At 49.3% G+C, this 14,732-nt stretch overlaps 8 protein-coding genes across 8 annotated transcripts; 4 read left to right on the forward strand and 4 right to left on the reverse strand.

The window, feature by feature from the left end:
- Positions 1-274: 274 nt before the first annotated feature.
- Positions 275-1,675, forward strand: LDX57_008604 (uncharacterized protein; the record flags this gene model as incomplete). Its single annotated transcript, XM_046090326.1, has 1 exon — positions 275-1,675. The coding sequence occupies one exon, from the start codon at positions 275-277 to the stop codon at positions 1,673-1,675; it is 1,401 nt and encodes a 466-aa protein (XP_045946299.1).
- A 697-nt stretch (positions 1,676-2,372) lies between these two features.
- On the forward strand, positions 2,373-3,738 carry LDX57_008605 (MCT family MFS transporter; the record flags this gene model as incomplete). The annotated part of the gene is made up of 3 exons (XM_046090327.1): positions 2,373-2,527; positions 2,583-2,724; positions 2,776-3,738. The coding sequence occupies 3 exons, from the start codon at positions 2,373-2,375 to the stop codon at positions 3,736-3,738; spliced, it is 1,260 nt and encodes a 419-aa protein (XP_045946300.1).
- An 896-nt stretch (positions 3,739-4,634) lies between these two features.
- On the reverse strand, positions 4,635-5,303 carry LDX57_008606 (uncharacterized protein; the record flags this gene model as incomplete). The annotated part of the gene is made up of 1 exon (XM_046090328.1): positions 4,635-5,303. One exon carries the CDS (start codon positions 5,301-5,303, stop codon positions 4,635-4,637), a length of 669 nt encoding a protein of 222 aa, XP_045946301.1.
- Positions 5,304-6,171: 868 nt separating this feature from the next.
- Positions 6,172-6,756, reverse strand: LDX57_008607 (uncharacterized protein; the record flags this gene model as incomplete). Its single annotated transcript, XM_046090329.1, has 1 exon — positions 6,172-6,756. One exon carries the CDS (start codon positions 6,754-6,756, stop codon positions 6,172-6,174), a length of 585 nt encoding a protein of 194 aa, XP_045946302.1.
- Positions 6,757-7,200: 444 nt separating this feature from the next.
- On the reverse strand, positions 7,201-8,915 carry LDX57_008608 (uncharacterized protein; the record flags this gene model as incomplete). The annotated part of the gene is made up of 7 exons (XM_046090330.1): positions 7,201-7,284; positions 7,336-7,479; positions 7,530-7,727; positions 7,772-7,986; positions 8,036-8,176; positions 8,272-8,690; positions 8,743-8,915. 7 exons carry the CDS (start codon positions 8,913-8,915, stop codon positions 7,201-7,203), a joined length of 1,374 nt encoding a protein of 457 aa, XP_045946303.1.
- Positions 8,916-9,860: 945 nt separating this feature from the next.
- LDX57_008609 (uncharacterized protein) lies at positions 9,861-11,178 on the reverse strand (the record flags this gene model as incomplete). The annotated part of the gene is made up of 2 exons (XM_046090331.1): positions 9,861-10,474; positions 10,548-11,178. The coding sequence occupies 2 exons, from the start codon at positions 11,176-11,178 to the stop codon at positions 9,951-9,953; spliced, it is 1,155 nt and encodes a 384-aa protein (XP_045946304.1). The 3' UTR covers positions 9,861-9,950.
- A 1,221-nt stretch (positions 11,179-12,399) lies between these two features.
- ARG1_1 (argininosuccinate synthetase) lies at positions 12,400-12,821 on the forward strand (the record flags this gene model as incomplete). Its single annotated transcript, XM_046090332.1, has 3 exons — positions 12,400-12,439; positions 12,529-12,567; positions 12,622-12,821. The coding sequence occupies 3 exons, from the start codon at positions 12,400-12,402 to the stop codon at positions 12,819-12,821; spliced, it is 279 nt and encodes a 92-aa protein (XP_045946305.1).
- Positions 12,822-12,825: 4 nt separating this feature from the next.
- ARG1_2 (argininosuccinate synthase) lies at positions 12,826-14,190 on the forward strand (the record flags this gene model as incomplete). Its single annotated transcript, XM_046090333.1, has 8 exons — positions 12,826-13,125; positions 13,176-13,194; positions 13,242-13,274; positions 13,321-13,587; positions 13,635-13,761; positions 13,811-13,865; positions 13,916-14,082; positions 14,133-14,190. 8 exons carry the CDS (start codon positions 12,826-12,828, stop codon positions 14,188-14,190), a joined length of 1,026 nt encoding a protein of 341 aa, XP_045946306.1.
- Positions 14,191-14,732: the final 542 nt, after the last annotated feature.

Below are 14,732 nucleotides of genomic sequence, written 5' to 3' on the forward strand. Positions count from 1 at the left end.
GGAACAATGCTGTCTTTGTATGTAAAAGTGAAGTTTAAGCAAACTTGTCTATAATGAAACATCTGGTGCTTGGCGAACTTGGCCAGAGGCAATGTGTCACCATAGACGAGGCGATGCGTAGTATTCCTACAATTCAGTGTCATGCGACCAAACTCTAAGGGCACAGTACTACTGCGCATTGAGCCCTCTTTCCTGGTGGCTGAACTTTGAAGCTGCAGTTCTAGTGCTATTAATTTGGGCCTCGGGGCCTTCGCCCTTCTTAGGTGAAGTGAAAATGGCGTTTTACCGACCTCCACATAGTAAACTGATAGCCACGCTGCTGGTAGTGACAACACTGGTCGAAGCAGCCAGCATCTCCGAGCAGAGTTTTCTTGCGGAGGATACCATCATTCGCGATGTTTGCATAATCGGCGGTGGCTCAACCGGCACCTACGCAGCTATCCGACTGAAGGACCAAGGCAAATCAGTCGTTGTGGTGGAAAATAGCGAATATCTCGGCGGACACACAGAAACATACGATCTTGGAAATGGTCAGCATTTTGACTACGGCGTCGAGGGCGTATTCAATGACCAGTTATCGCGGAATTATTTTATGCGACTCGGAGTCGACTGGCGAACACTGCTTCCTGACACCCTTGTCACCGAAAATGTCAACTTTCAGACCGGCATTCGAGTGCCTCCTCCAAACGATACCCTGAGCATCGTTGCAGGTGCTCTGCTCTATCGCAGCGCCATCGAAAGATACGAATACCTCCGCGACGGCACTCTCAATCTTCCCGAACCCGTCCCTGATGAGCTGTGGCGTCCATTCGGCGAGTTTGTAACCAAGCACCGGCTTGAGGGGGCGTTGAGCTTAATCTTCACCTTCAGCCAGGAGGTAGGCAATCTGCTAGACGTGCCCACCATATATGTGATCCAGAGCTTCGGGCTTTCGCAGATCGACGCTCTTCTACGAGGCTTTATGACACCGACCAACGGAGGCATGGACCTATATCGCAAGGCGGCTGTCGTACTTGGTCAAGATATTCTTTTCAGAAGCAGCGTTACTCAAACCGAGCGATCATTTCGCTCCGTGCAAGCTGTTGTGCAAGGAGTCAACGGTACCACAAAGTTGATACAGGCTCAGAAGCTACTCATCGCCATCCCTCCAACACTCCACAACATGCAGACCTTCGGCCTAGACGACACGGAGTTCCAAATGTTCCAAAAGTGGAAATGGAACAACTACTACGTCGCCGTCCTCTATCACACCGGCATCCCAGACGCCGTCACCGTCATAAACACCCAGCCAGAGAACGGACCCGGCAGTCTCCCACGAACTCCATTCGCCTGGCGACTTCGATACCCCGGCGTCACCGGCTACGTGACGAGCGAGATAATCGGCGACGAGAGTCTCACTCCGCAGGACGCAATCGACCTCGTCATGTCCAGTCTCCGCCGGATGAAAGGCGCCGGGACTTACAACGTTACGGCGCCGGAGTTGCTTCTGCTAGCGAATCACTCGCCCGCGTCACCTATCGTGTCTGCGGAGGATATTCAAAACGGCTTTTATCGCCGGCTGTATGCGTTACAAGGACGGCAAAGTACCTTCTATACGGGGCGGAGCTTTTGTGCTGATCATTCCTCGATTTTGTGGGCTTATACGGATACTGTCATTGCGAAGATGTTTCCCTAGCAGATCGCTGAAGGTGTAGGATTCTTTGTTCGATCAACTTTTTCTCCAGTTAGTTCGTGGTTGACTTTCCCCTTCGCCGCTCGTCTAGTGGCTGTTATTATTGGATGCGGCAACCATCATACCTATGGAAAATTGGGATGAACAAGACGAGATCTTGTATGTTCTTTGTGCCAAATGTGTCATTCTCTCTCTAATATAACGTAGAGCTCACATAATTAAGTTCCCTTAAACCTGATCATGGCGAGGGGTACGTAAGGGTATGACGAGGCACCCCTGCATACCACGGGGGTTGAAGGCAATAGCTCATAGGAGATCCGGTTACCAAGGATACCGCACTGTACGATGGCAAGGGTCGTAATATTAGAGGAATCAACTGATCACCGAGGCTTTGAATGCAATCATCGTGATTTAATGCAATCGGTCTTCCCAAGTAAAAAGCGATCTTCGACAAACTGCAGCCTATGTGACGATCTGATTGGCTGAGATGGAATTCCCCGGATGAGTCAGCTTCACCGTGGCGCCAAGACCCGAGACCGAGCCCGACTCGGACTATCATCTCCTTTGGGAAATCCCCGAGTCACCATGTGAAGTACATCGTCTCTCCATAGTTTACTACTATATAGCTTCAGTGCCATCTTCAATGGTGACATATGGCTCTTTGAGATAAATTACAGCAAGTTCTAATTAAACGACTGCAATGTACACCAACGCCGAAAAGCCTATCTCTGTGGATGAGGAGCATGTTCCTCCGAAGCCACCGACATTTCCTGAAGGGGGCCTGAAGGCATGGATGGCAGTTCTATCCTGCTGGTGTGTGATGTTCAATACATTTGGTTACATCAATGCGTTTGGGTGAGTGGTTCACAATTGATCCTCAGCTGGTGTCCTGGCACTAAAAACGTGCCAGTATCTACGAAGCATACTACGGACAAACGCTTCTCAGAGGCCAAAGTGCCTCAAACATTGCGTGGATTGGCTCCCTCCAAGTCTTCTTCATGTTCTCAGCAGGCCTAATTTCCGGGCCACTGATGGACCGCTACGGTCCCAGGGTAAGTCTCATACCCCACAGGATTGGCCTATATAGAACTGACGACCGTTAGGTTATCCTGATTCCATGCTCGCTGTTGTTCATCCTGTCAGTCATGTTGACTAGTCTGTCCAAAGAATATTACCAGTTTATTCTAGCACAGGGAATTCTGGGAGGGATCACCAATGGCCTCACATATACCCCTACCTTGACCGCTGTCAACCAATATTTCTTCAAACGGCGTCCACTCGCAATAGGAATCGCATCCAGTGGATCCTCTCTCGCAGGAATCCTCTTCCCCATCGCCTTAAATCGCATGCTCCACCGCACCGACCTCGGCTTTGGCTGGACAGTCCGCATCCTCGGGTTTGTCATGCTGGCCTTGAGCATCATCGCCTGCGTCTCTGTGACCTCCAACGTTCCGAAACGACGCACCGGGCCTCCTCTCCTCCTCGAAGCATGGAAGCATCCGGGCTACACGATCCAAATCATCGGCCTCTTCCTAGTGATCTGGGCGCTTTTCGTCCCATTCTACTTCATCCCCGGCTACGCGCAGTCCATCTCCATTAGCGTCAACCTCTCATACTACCTAATAGCCATCGTTAACGCCGGGTCCCTCATTGGTCGACTTCTCAGCGGCGCCGTCGCCAACCATCTCGGTCGATTTAATACGCTATCTGGGGCGTGCTTCATCTGCGGGATTCTCATCTTTTGCTGGCTCCGCATCACCTCACACGGCGGAATGATCGTCTTCTCTGTGCTCTTCGGCTTCTTCAGCGGCACCGTCATCTCGTTATTCACGGCGACGATCGCCATGACGGCCCCTCAACCGAACCAGATCGGGTCATACATGGGTATGGCGCTGGGTGTGCTCAGTGTGGCCGGACTAACGGGGACACCAATCACCGGGGCCATGATAAACAAATACGGGAACTATGAAGCTGCGATTATCTTCGCTGGGGTTGCGTCGCTGCTTGGGGCGAGTATAATCTTTGCTGCAAGGGTTGTTATTGCGGGGATGAAGATGGTTGCTTGAGGTTTGCGGTGGAATAGAGGACGGCAAGAGTTGGAGGAATGTACATGTAATAAATCTTTTGTCTGATAGTGATAGAGCTATAGATTATCTATATAGAGGATATATGTATAGACGCTTGAGGAAACATAAAGAAACGTAACGAATAATCAAATACCTAATAACAATGTGCTGAAGGTACAAACCCGGTCCATGCATCAAATGCCACAACGCCTGAATGATTTGAACAAAGAAAACCAGCCATCCACCCTCTTTATTTAGAAGCTTGAGGGAAGATAACCGAATTAGATCAACATTTCTAATCAAGAATGAATGAAATAAGTGAAATCAAGGAATTCAAAGAAACAAGTAAAATGAATAAATAAAATAAATTTCCAAGCATCCAATGGTAATGATAATAATGCATCGAAACTTGGCGCAAAGCCGGGTATGTGAAAGAAAAGATATTCAACCTGCCGAACGCCCTCCATAACGCCTTAACGATTACGCCAGAAAAAAAACAAACAAATAAGACAAATCGACAAGGATTAAGGAATTTGACAATGGACTCATGCAAAATTCCGGTGCCCCTAGACGGAAACTTCTCGTTTCACAAAGGATTCATCCGCTTCTCCAACAGGAATCCCACTTTACGAGGGAAGTACTGGTGTTCTAAATTCTTATCACAGAGGATTTGGCAAATGTAAAGCTTTTGAGTTGTGGTTCGTGGTTCAGCGTTTCATTGCCTCGGGAGCTCCCTTGAACGATGCTACAATCTGCACCGATTCCAACGGAGATTTATTTCTACAAGGAAAGGATATCTACTAATGTTATGAAAGTTTCAAGGCAAACTCAATGCGTTTTGGTTAATTCAGCCTTTTCCACCAAGCCAGTAAGTGCAATCGCATATATACTGCGACTCAGTAATTGACCTGATCCGCCTCCTGACTCGTCCACGGCATGTACCGAATGTTCTTGTCCGGACGCTGGACAACAATGTCGACATCGCCAAAAGAGTTCCTGTGGAATGTTACAGGATGAGATCCCCAGGCCTTGCGACGCCGATGGCGAGCTTTCTTGGATTTCTTATCCTCGGCACAGCTTTTCGGATAGGTTGAGTATTGGGAGTCAATATCCGCAGGGGTCCACCGTCGGGTCTGGATTGCGGTTGTCGGCTTATCATTACCCTTGAAGAGAGGATGACGCTGGCAGTCAACTCTAACAATACGTCCCAATTCAGGGTGTAGATGAAGAGCAACGGCGCGAAGCGTGTACGAGGCCAACGGGTCAATAGGTTGGGCTTGTTTGGGATCCTCCGAATCCAGACAGGTGGAGGCAGTGAAGGCAGCGGCACGGATGATCTGATCAACTGGAATATACTTTCGGTCTACGATCACCTTGAACAAGAGGTGCGAGTGCAGTTGAACATATCTGACGTAGGCGTCTTCAGGAGAAATATCCTCGTCGTTATGGACGACGGCGTATACTCCGTGATCCAGGCGTCTAATCGCTTCCTTATACTCATCCTGGAGGTTCGCATATAGACGAGGACCAGTGTAAACTGACACGTACCGGATAAACTCGGGCATTTTGGGAGGCAAGTTTGAGTGGTTGGACGTCGTGTATTCCTTGTCGACTTGTCGTTTAGAGAAATACACAGGCGATGTTAAGGGAAGGAGGATATTTATTGGTTGAAGAAACGGGCAGTTGATAGCAGACCCCTTTATATAATGATATCAGGGTGTCGTACTTGCATGTTTCGGGGACTCTCATTAAAAGCCATGCAAAAAGTATCTCCCCGGGATGTTTGCCCATTGTCTCGTTGGTTCGCCTTTGACTGACTGGGAAGGTGACTTCTGTGATGAAAGACATAGTACCTCCTGTCTTTGTCAGACCAAGAACGCAACCACATAGTCTCATGCTGCTTTTTCTGCCTTATCAAAGACCAAAATCCTTGTTATCGCTATCATCCTTTCCGTAGCAGTCAGCAATAAATGAGATGCAACTTGCAGCACATGATTTGTTTCAGACAATTGTACATGTCCTATTCTATGTTAACGATGTCTTGTTAACGATGTCTTTATCTGATATTAATTCTTGTTATGCTGTCGTAATATCAAAAGACGTTAGCTGTGGCTTCTTCAAGAGATCAGCTCGTTCAAAAATGTCGGAGTATTTTCGGGACACGGAGGATAAGGCCCCATGGCAAACCCCTTATAGGTTCCATCCGGCCTACACTATACTAGACTATATCTTTACCTGATCCATGTTAGTTTGGCTATTATTTATGATTCATATTTTTCTCTTCGTGTGTGCGCATATCAAGTGACCTAGCTCCTATTCCAGACGTACATTCGGCTCATGGTAAAGCATGGCCAGGAGACAAGACCCAGTGAAAGACAGTACGAGTCTCAAGAAATCACTTCCAGCAAACCAGACTCCGAACCAAAGCTTCAATCAAATCCACTCTGGGTATGAGTTCTTCCCGTCCTCAGACTGACTACCAAAGGAAGGACCATCAATCTCTCCCTCAGAATCACCCGACCCGTCAGTCCTCTTCCCAGCGCTGCTCTCCACAACGCTAAGCGGCACCCAAGAGGACGCAACGTTCCTCACGTCCCTCATCTGATGAAGCTCCTCCTTGAAACGAGCAAGATTTACCTTCTCCTGAAAATATTGAACAGCCTTCTCAGCCTCCGACGTATCATACAAGTAAACGACGTCCACCAGCTGATCGGAGATGGAATTAACTGCCGTCTTATGACAGCCCTTCTGAGATTCCACACTAGCTGGGATGTCAACTTCAAATTTGTAGATGAAGGAGTCATCGCCAGGATCTTCTGTGAAGCATTTATTGTCGTATCTTTCGAGCTTCCCAAGTACCAGCTTCAGAACCCCAACGTTGCGCAGGCCCATCGGCTCGTGGAAATAGAGCACCATCCAGCGGGTGCCGCCGAGGAACCTCTGACTCGGTGATGATATTGGGGTACATTGTTGATGGGGTTCAGAAGGGGTCTCTGGAGAGAGTTTAAAACGGGGCATGATGAGGACAGAGACAATGAGGGTTCGTCGATGGGGAATTCCGAGGCCTTCGAGGGACGCGAAAGCTTTGTTGGGGTGGTACAATGAATCATATCATACCATATCACAAGTATATATAACTCGAATCATCATTTCACGATGAGCATGAGGTTCTCCAGAAGTGGTATCTCCCTATACAGTGAGGCAGATGCGGCCATGCACTGAATGTCGCGTCGGTTTGCATATCCATCTTCTTTGAATTGTTCCCTATCTGCTGAGCCCAACCAAAAATCATTGTCTACAATATCATGGTAGAGCACAATTTCATTTTAGTCAGTAATGTGGAATATTCCGACCTGTACAAAGCAAATCACATAAATATCTTCTTTATCAAACATGCTTCTTCTAGATAATGCAGAAGATCAAATGCAGGCTAAAATGCAAATGCAAGCAACGGCAAAGGCTTCACGAATTATCAGCACAAGAGAAACTTGCGCTGCTAGGATCGTCGTGTATCGTTTTGCCGGAGGTGTAGAGACCCAGACCACACTAGATGGATTAGAAACGCGAGACCGGAAGAGTTTTAGGAATTTTTCTTACCAGAGTAAGGCCCACGACGATAGCAAGAACGTTGATGCAAGATAAAAGGATCTTGCGAGGCGATGCGAACCAACGCCCCTTGTTCATCCAGAACCAGAAGATGCCAGGAAGCGCGAAGGAGAACCAACTTGCAAACAAAGAAACCTATCCCCATAGTCAGCACGCAGCCATGTATACCAACGAAGTCAATTCACAATCAAACTAAGGAGACTGTTGAAAACTGGAATAGACATGGCGATGATCCAGGCAATGATCCAAAGACAGCCCACAATGCCGACCCAGGACCCGACAGATACGAAATCCTTCGTATGAATGCGTGCTGTCCCGGCATGCAGTCGGATGTAGATCTGTTTACAGGCGATGTGGCTGATAATCACACCAGCAATAACAATCTAGAAACGTGAGCTTAGTTCTGCGAGCCGGTTCGGGGACATACTGTCGGTAGAGCAATTCCGTAGGCGATCCTCGAGATCAGAGGCCCGGCGGATCCTAAGGCAGGGGAAGTCACGTCTTCTCCTGCATATCGGTAGATAACTACAGATGCAACAAGATAGATGGAAAGGTCAAGACCTTGCAGCATGGCCAGAGACTTCGGAAATTCCCTTGGCTCTTTGAGCTCTGACATCATAGTGAAGAAAGTATTGTGGGTTGCTGAGTGAACGTTAGAATGGGTTTCTGCAGTCCAAAATGTAGAACTGACCGAAGGTAAAGACAATGTTAGATGCAGCCGTGAAGCCAGTGACTAGGTCGGTCTTCACGGCGGCCTTGACTGGTTTCTCGTCGTTCTGAACGCCGACAGCAATGATCGTTAAGAACAGGGCGGCCATGATGCTCGTAAACGCTTAAGAGGGTCAGTATGCACTAGATATTGGCCGAAGCATAACCCCATCAACAACATCAAATGTCCCATTTGCTCAGGAATAGCGCATGACTCACAAATAGCCGAAAGCCATGTCATGCCCTTCAGGGTTCGGGGAAGAGCAAACAAGAAGGAAAGCACTAGCCCGACAACCCCAAAGACGATAGAGCAGGTGGCATGTTTGGTGATCGTGTTCATGGCCACCGTGAAGGTCAATATATGACTCGCCATTAGAAAGACCAGATACAAAATGTTACTGCCGAATAGCAACTCCCGGCCGAAACGGCCCATTAAGACTTCACCGGCGTCCGCAGTGCTCGACACATGAGGGTACCGCCATTTGAACTGCCCCGTCACATAGCCTGTATAGGTGGCCAAACCACCCAGACCGATGAGAATTCCCAGCGCAGGGCCCAGTCCCAGTGCTGCGATTGCCGATGGTAAGGCGAGAACACCGAGAGAAACGGTCTCGGCCACCATGAGCAGACCGCATTGCCTAGGTCGAAAATCAATGACGAGCGAACCGCCGGTGAGAAACCGATACGTACCACCATTTCAAGGTCTTATATTTGACCTGCGCGTGCTCCTCGTTGCCGAACGCATCCTCCCGACAGGACCCGATATCAACTTTGTCCCCGTCAATCGGCAGATCATGCTTTTCCTTCTGGACATTTTCAACGTCGACGGCTTCAGAAGCCATGCTAGGCAGATGGTGATCCATTTCTCGAGTGAAGGCGCATGCATCCAAGGGAGAGAAAAGCTAATCAGGCAATCCAGGATGGCAATCGAATTCCAGGCGGTGGAGTCAGCGCAAGGGACGGAGTCACGGAAGAGTTTGCCAGTCAGATGTTCCCCGTTCACCGGGTGTGGGTCGTCGACCAGAGATTGATTAGTATCGAGAAATCGCCGCCGTGGAATTTCTCCTCGTGCAATTTCGACGGGGGTCGCATTCGGAGTCCCCCACATAGTCCGCAGAGTTAGGGCTTCGTTACGTAACATCGCCATGTTGAGTCATTTTCAGGGCGCGAATTCGCTGCAAATCCGTGACGGCGACGGATGCGAGAAATTATTTCTTCGGATAGTCTAGTTCAACTTGCTGTCAAATTTCCCTTACTAACTCACTTTTTGGCGGCTGTCGAGGTCCCTAAGTCCGGGGTAACTCACGAATCCCTTGTTCTTTATTCTTCGTGTGGGATCCACTCCGGAACCAGCGAAAAGCAGAAAGCTCCACACTCCTTCAACCGAAAGGGTCTAAACCAGGGGCGCCACGGCATGAGTCTGTTTGTATTTCGGCTGTCAAAGCAAGATGATCAGTCTTGGACACGGTTGAAACGCGGGTGAAAGGAAAATCGAACGTTTCGCCCCATGTCATACCTGAATAGCCGGCCCTGGATCCCTGCTACCTGTTCAAGACCTAGGAGTGTTTCCCACAAGCCATCAAAACTATCTCATGATGAAAATTTGGCTTCCAGATCGCTAATCAGGATCTGTGAACCTTGGTTTTCAAATTCCCATCTGCTGACAGGTGGTTGTTCGCCGAAGTACGATGCCATACTCATGCAACTTTTACATTCCACCCCTCTACCAATCTGCCGCCTAGTCGACTTATTAAGAGACCATGTTAATAAAGAAAGGACAGTAAAACCTCAAGCATAAATTCGTTATCCTCAGAATGACAAAACATAGCAAATCCCGTAAACACATGGTGGCATAAAACTTCCCGGAGCCGAATAGGCACTCTGTGTCCTTTGGTCCATCAAGAATCTGCAATCAGTCCTCTCTTCTCACGGCGCCCCATAAAGCTGAAGTACCATGTCGGTTCACCGTGATCAATTCGGCAAAACGTATCGTAGCGATCTCGCGGCTCATCATGATTCCAGTAGTCGTTGTCGTCGTCCCGCCGGAAGTTGACCTCTTTGCTACTCTTCATGCAGTCCAAACACAGGCCGTCAAAGTAATTTCTCACGCGCTGGACAGCATCACGGACAACCTTGTCCCAGTTTATCGCACATTTGCACGAAACCCCACCGGTGCTAGGATCACTCACGTTCATCCTACTGCTCTCGAATTGGCCGAGGCGAAACAGTATGGCTTTGATGCTCGTTTTAGCCATGACGTCTTCCAACGGCCATGCCTTGATCCGCCGAAGTTCTGCCAAAAACCTGAACACCGTGCGCTCTTTACAGTCGCAACTGGCCCAGTCAACAATTTCACAAACGTGTTCGAATAATCCACGATGGAGGATGGTGCGTAGTCGTCCTTTAGCAGCATTCAACTGTTCTGGAGGAATGTAAAGTTAGCATTGACTGTTTTTCGACGTGAGCAGGTGGAGGACATTGCTTCGCGGACTTACGAATCACCCTAGAGGGAAGATGCATTTTGATTTCATTTGTCGGGTTGATCTCATGGATATGGTGCGGCCAATTGTACGCCAATGTTCTGGTCATGATCTGAATTCCCTCCGCGTAGTCAAAAGCGAAACAAGGGAACAAAGTCTGAGCCGCGAATTTAAAGTACAATTCGTCTCTACCACGGGGCTTTTCGGACTCAAACCACGAAGCGAACCATGTCGTCAGCTTGGTACAATCGATATCGTACTTGTCTGCGGTCATCACCAAGTGCCAGATAACTTCAATGGTGATACACGCGAAGGCTATGGTCTCGAGTGTGGAATGGAAAAACCTCAGCCATATCTCCATAGCTCTCACATTGTCACCCTTCAACGTCACGGTACTTTTGCTAGCCTCAGCCCACGACTTTCGCAGCATAGCCTGGAAGACCGGACTGGCCCTGGCTACCTTTTCTCTTTGGACACGAAAGGTACCGACTTTTGCCAGAGGTTTGGTGGCGGTGTCGTCGATGCTGTTTTCTTCGAATCCAGACTTGACACGTTCGTGCTCTTCCACGACGAGGGTTAAGTCGGCTTTGTCCGAGATGTCAATGATTTCCTCATAGAGGCTGTCCGCAGGCTGTGGCTGGGACATCTTGCAATCCCCAAGAGATGGTATCAATTTGCAGAGGTAACCTTGTGTCACTGAAAAGGTTATTCTGGTATCTGTCGCGTCCAGATATGGTCTGTAGGTATGTGCTCACCTTTCACAGTGTGGATCAAGAGTAAAGTCAGGACAAGTTGATTCGGAGTCTCAGCTTGGAATGACTGTCAATCGCTGAAGGGAGAACGGTCGGCCAGTCAAGCAAAGTGAGGACAAGACAGAAGTGATGTTCGACCCGCTCTGAACACGCAGATGGATGAAGTACTGTGACGACAAAACAGTGGGAGGGTGACAGAAAGACAGAGGCGAGAGGAAATTTGAGAAGACTGGGGATGATCCTGGAGACGACCCTAAAGATGATTCAAGAGGAAGAAGAGGTCTTCATGTATGGAGACAACAAACGAGTATGCCTGGATTGCCTCAGACATTCACATGCATCAAAGAAGGCGAGGAAGCAGAAATTACTAGGATGAAAGTGAATAAAACCAGAAACTAAGATAAGACCGGTGTATCTGGTTAGATATGGCCATCTTCACTCGCCTGACCATAAGTGTGGCTTGTAGGAGAGTGAAGGACGGCTGCTATACAGAGAGTAGTTGGCTAGGAAACTATGTCCGGCTGGCCTTTTTTTTTTTTTTTTTTTTTTTTTTTTGGCTCTCCCTTTTCGAAGGAATTCTGGCACGTCTCATAGTGTACTTGACTTCCAAGGTGAAGTCCGTTACTCTCATGGAGTTATCTTGTTTCTGATCTTGTAAGCTTTCCAATAAATATATATAGTTTGCTGGACATATATCTCTGACCTGATGCTGTTCTCATAGAAAGTCAAATGACCGGACAGTAAGCCGCCAAGTCAGACATCTGCATGCCTGTCATCATACCACGTCTAAAGCGAGGAGACCATTACGATCGACCAGATACTGTATACCTCCCATCCCGATAGTTGTAGAACTGTTCCTCAGTGGCCGCGAGACGCCGACATAAGGCCATGACGTATCACGTGCAGTGCCAAGAGCACCCCCCGGCATGAGTCACGGGACGCCCCGGGTGAGTCAGTCGAGCCGATACCGCATCGGGACCCCACCGCCAGTTCTTTTATCTATTGCCCTCTGCTGCTTCTCCATCTTCCTTTCTGTTATTCTCTCCGAACGTCCTGGTCTTGCTCTCTCTCTGCCACTCCTCAATTCCCTCTCTACATCCTCCCATCTAATCACAATGTCGGACGCTAAGCCTCGTGTTTGTCTGGCCTACTCAGGTACTGCTTGTTCCTTTCTGCCCCCGCATCCTGGCGGTGGTTTATTTGGTGTCTGGAGAACCACTGTGACTAACAGTGATTTCTTTTAGGCGGTCTTGACACCAGCTGCATTCTGCGCTGGCTGATCGGTATTGCGCCCATCTTATCACCGATATATCCCCTCTCGCTAATGAATTGATCAGAGGAGGGCTACGATGTCGTCTGCTTCCTCGGCAACGTCGGCCAGGAGGAGGACTGGGCCGCCGTCGAGCAGAAGGCCCTGAAGATCGGTGCGAAGAAGATGATCATTGAGGACCTGCGTCGGGAATTCGTCACGGAACTCTGCTTCCCCGCCATCCGTAAGACCGCCCCGACCGTCTCGCCGAGAAGAATGTGGAAATAATGGAATGACAGAGTGCAATGCCATCTACGAGGGCCGTTACCTCCTCGGTACCAGCTTGGCCCGTCCCGTCATCGCTCGCGCTCAGATGCGCGCTGCCCAGCGCGAAGGCTGCCAGTTCGTCTCGCACGGCGCCACTGGCAAGGGTAATGACCAGGTCCGTTTCGAATTGGCTTTCTACGCCATCCAGCCCTCCATCAAGATCATCGCCCCTTGGCGTGATCCCAAGTTCTTCAAGCGTTTCGCCGGCCGTAACGATCTGCTGGACTACGCTGCCCAGACTGGCATTCCCGTCACCTCCACTAAGGTATGTGTCCAATCCCCGGACGTTGGATGACAATAGCTAATATCCTCTAGGCCAAGCCCTGGTCGATGGGTTAGTTCCCCTGATGATCTGCAATTTGGACTACGCTAATTATTTAGATGCCAACTCTGCTCACTGCAGTTACGAGGCTGGTAAGTTGCTTCCGTCCCTCTATGGCGGTCCGTTCTAACGTCTCAGGTGTCCTCGAGGACCCCGACCACACCCCCCCCGCCGACATGTGGACCATGACCAACGACCCCCTGAACGCCCCCAACGAGCCCGTCGACATCTCCATCGAGTTCGAGAAGGGTATCCCCGTCAAGGTCACCACCCCCGAGAAGACTTACACCGACCCTGTCGAGCTCTTCAATGCGCTTAACAAGCTCGGATACACCCACGCTATCGGCCGTATTGATATCGTTGAGAACCGTTTCATCGGTCTGAAGAGCCGTGGCTGCTACGACTGTAAGACTTGGCATCCCTTGTGTTGTCGGTGTAGACTAACGGATTAGCCCCCGCCATGACCATCCTGCGTGATGCTCACCTTGACCTTGAGGGTCTCGTCCTGGACGGCCAGGTCCGCTCCCTCCGTGACCAGTTCGTTACCCACAACTGGTCCATCCTGCTCTACAACGGCTAGTAAGTTTTACCTTTGGTTTCGGTCATACCCAAATCTAACATCGTCCAGCTACTTCAGTGCCGAGCGTGAATTCATCGAGAACAGTCTCGTCTACAGCCAGAAGGTACGGCCCCCTTTCTGTCCCCGTGGCATATTTCTCGCTAATGAACCCAGCGCGTCAACGGCCAAGTCCGCATGCGCCTCTACAAGGGCAACGCCTACGTCCTCGGCCGCTCTAGCAACACCGAGAAGCTCTACTCTGCCGAGGAAGCCTCCATGGACTCTCTGGAGGACTTTGAGCCTACCGACACCACCGGCTTCGTTGCCATCCAGTCGATCCGGTACGTCTTGCCCTGTCTTTGACATCTGATGTCCAACTAACGTACAACAGTCTCAAGAAATACGGTCTCCAGAAGGCCGAGGAGGGCGAGTCCCTCAGCCGTGCTTAAATTTGTGCTTGGCAACACATTAAAAGGGGAAATGATAGCATGGGAATGGAAGGTTAGAAATGTAAAATGACGATTAATTTTATTGGATATTGAAGCACGGAGTAATGCAGGCAGGTATTCGTTGCTGGATCTGGTCGGGTTTGAATGGTGGTGCATCAAAATAAAAAACTCAATAGAGTTTCGGGTTATATCAATGATTATCATTTTTTTTTTTCTTCAAGAAACGAGAACTAACAGCTAGAACTTGAAGCGTAGGCGAGAGGTACTGAAGCCTGTATCTTGTCTACAATAACATTGGACTTGAAGCTATTACACGATCAAAATAAAACATCGGCAACGTCATCGGAGATAAGAGAGCCAACCACTAGCCAATCAGAATTCCCCGGACCATCTTCAGGCATTAAAGTTACATAATTCAGGCATCCTATCCACTCGCTCCAACTGCCGGAACGGGAAGGTGTCTGGAGCATCGCTGGATGCCTGAGTGCCTTAGAATGTGGCGCCTTGATACCGTGATACCTTAATGCCTGAGGGCCTTCCTC

The sequence above is a fragment of the Aspergillus melleus genome (genome assembly GCF_016097325.1).
Source record: "Aspergillus melleus strain CBS 546.65 chromosome Unknown contig5, whole genome shotgun sequence".
Taxonomy (NCBI): domain Eukaryota; kingdom Fungi; phylum Ascomycota; class Eurotiomycetes; order Eurotiales; family Aspergillaceae; genus Aspergillus; species Aspergillus melleus.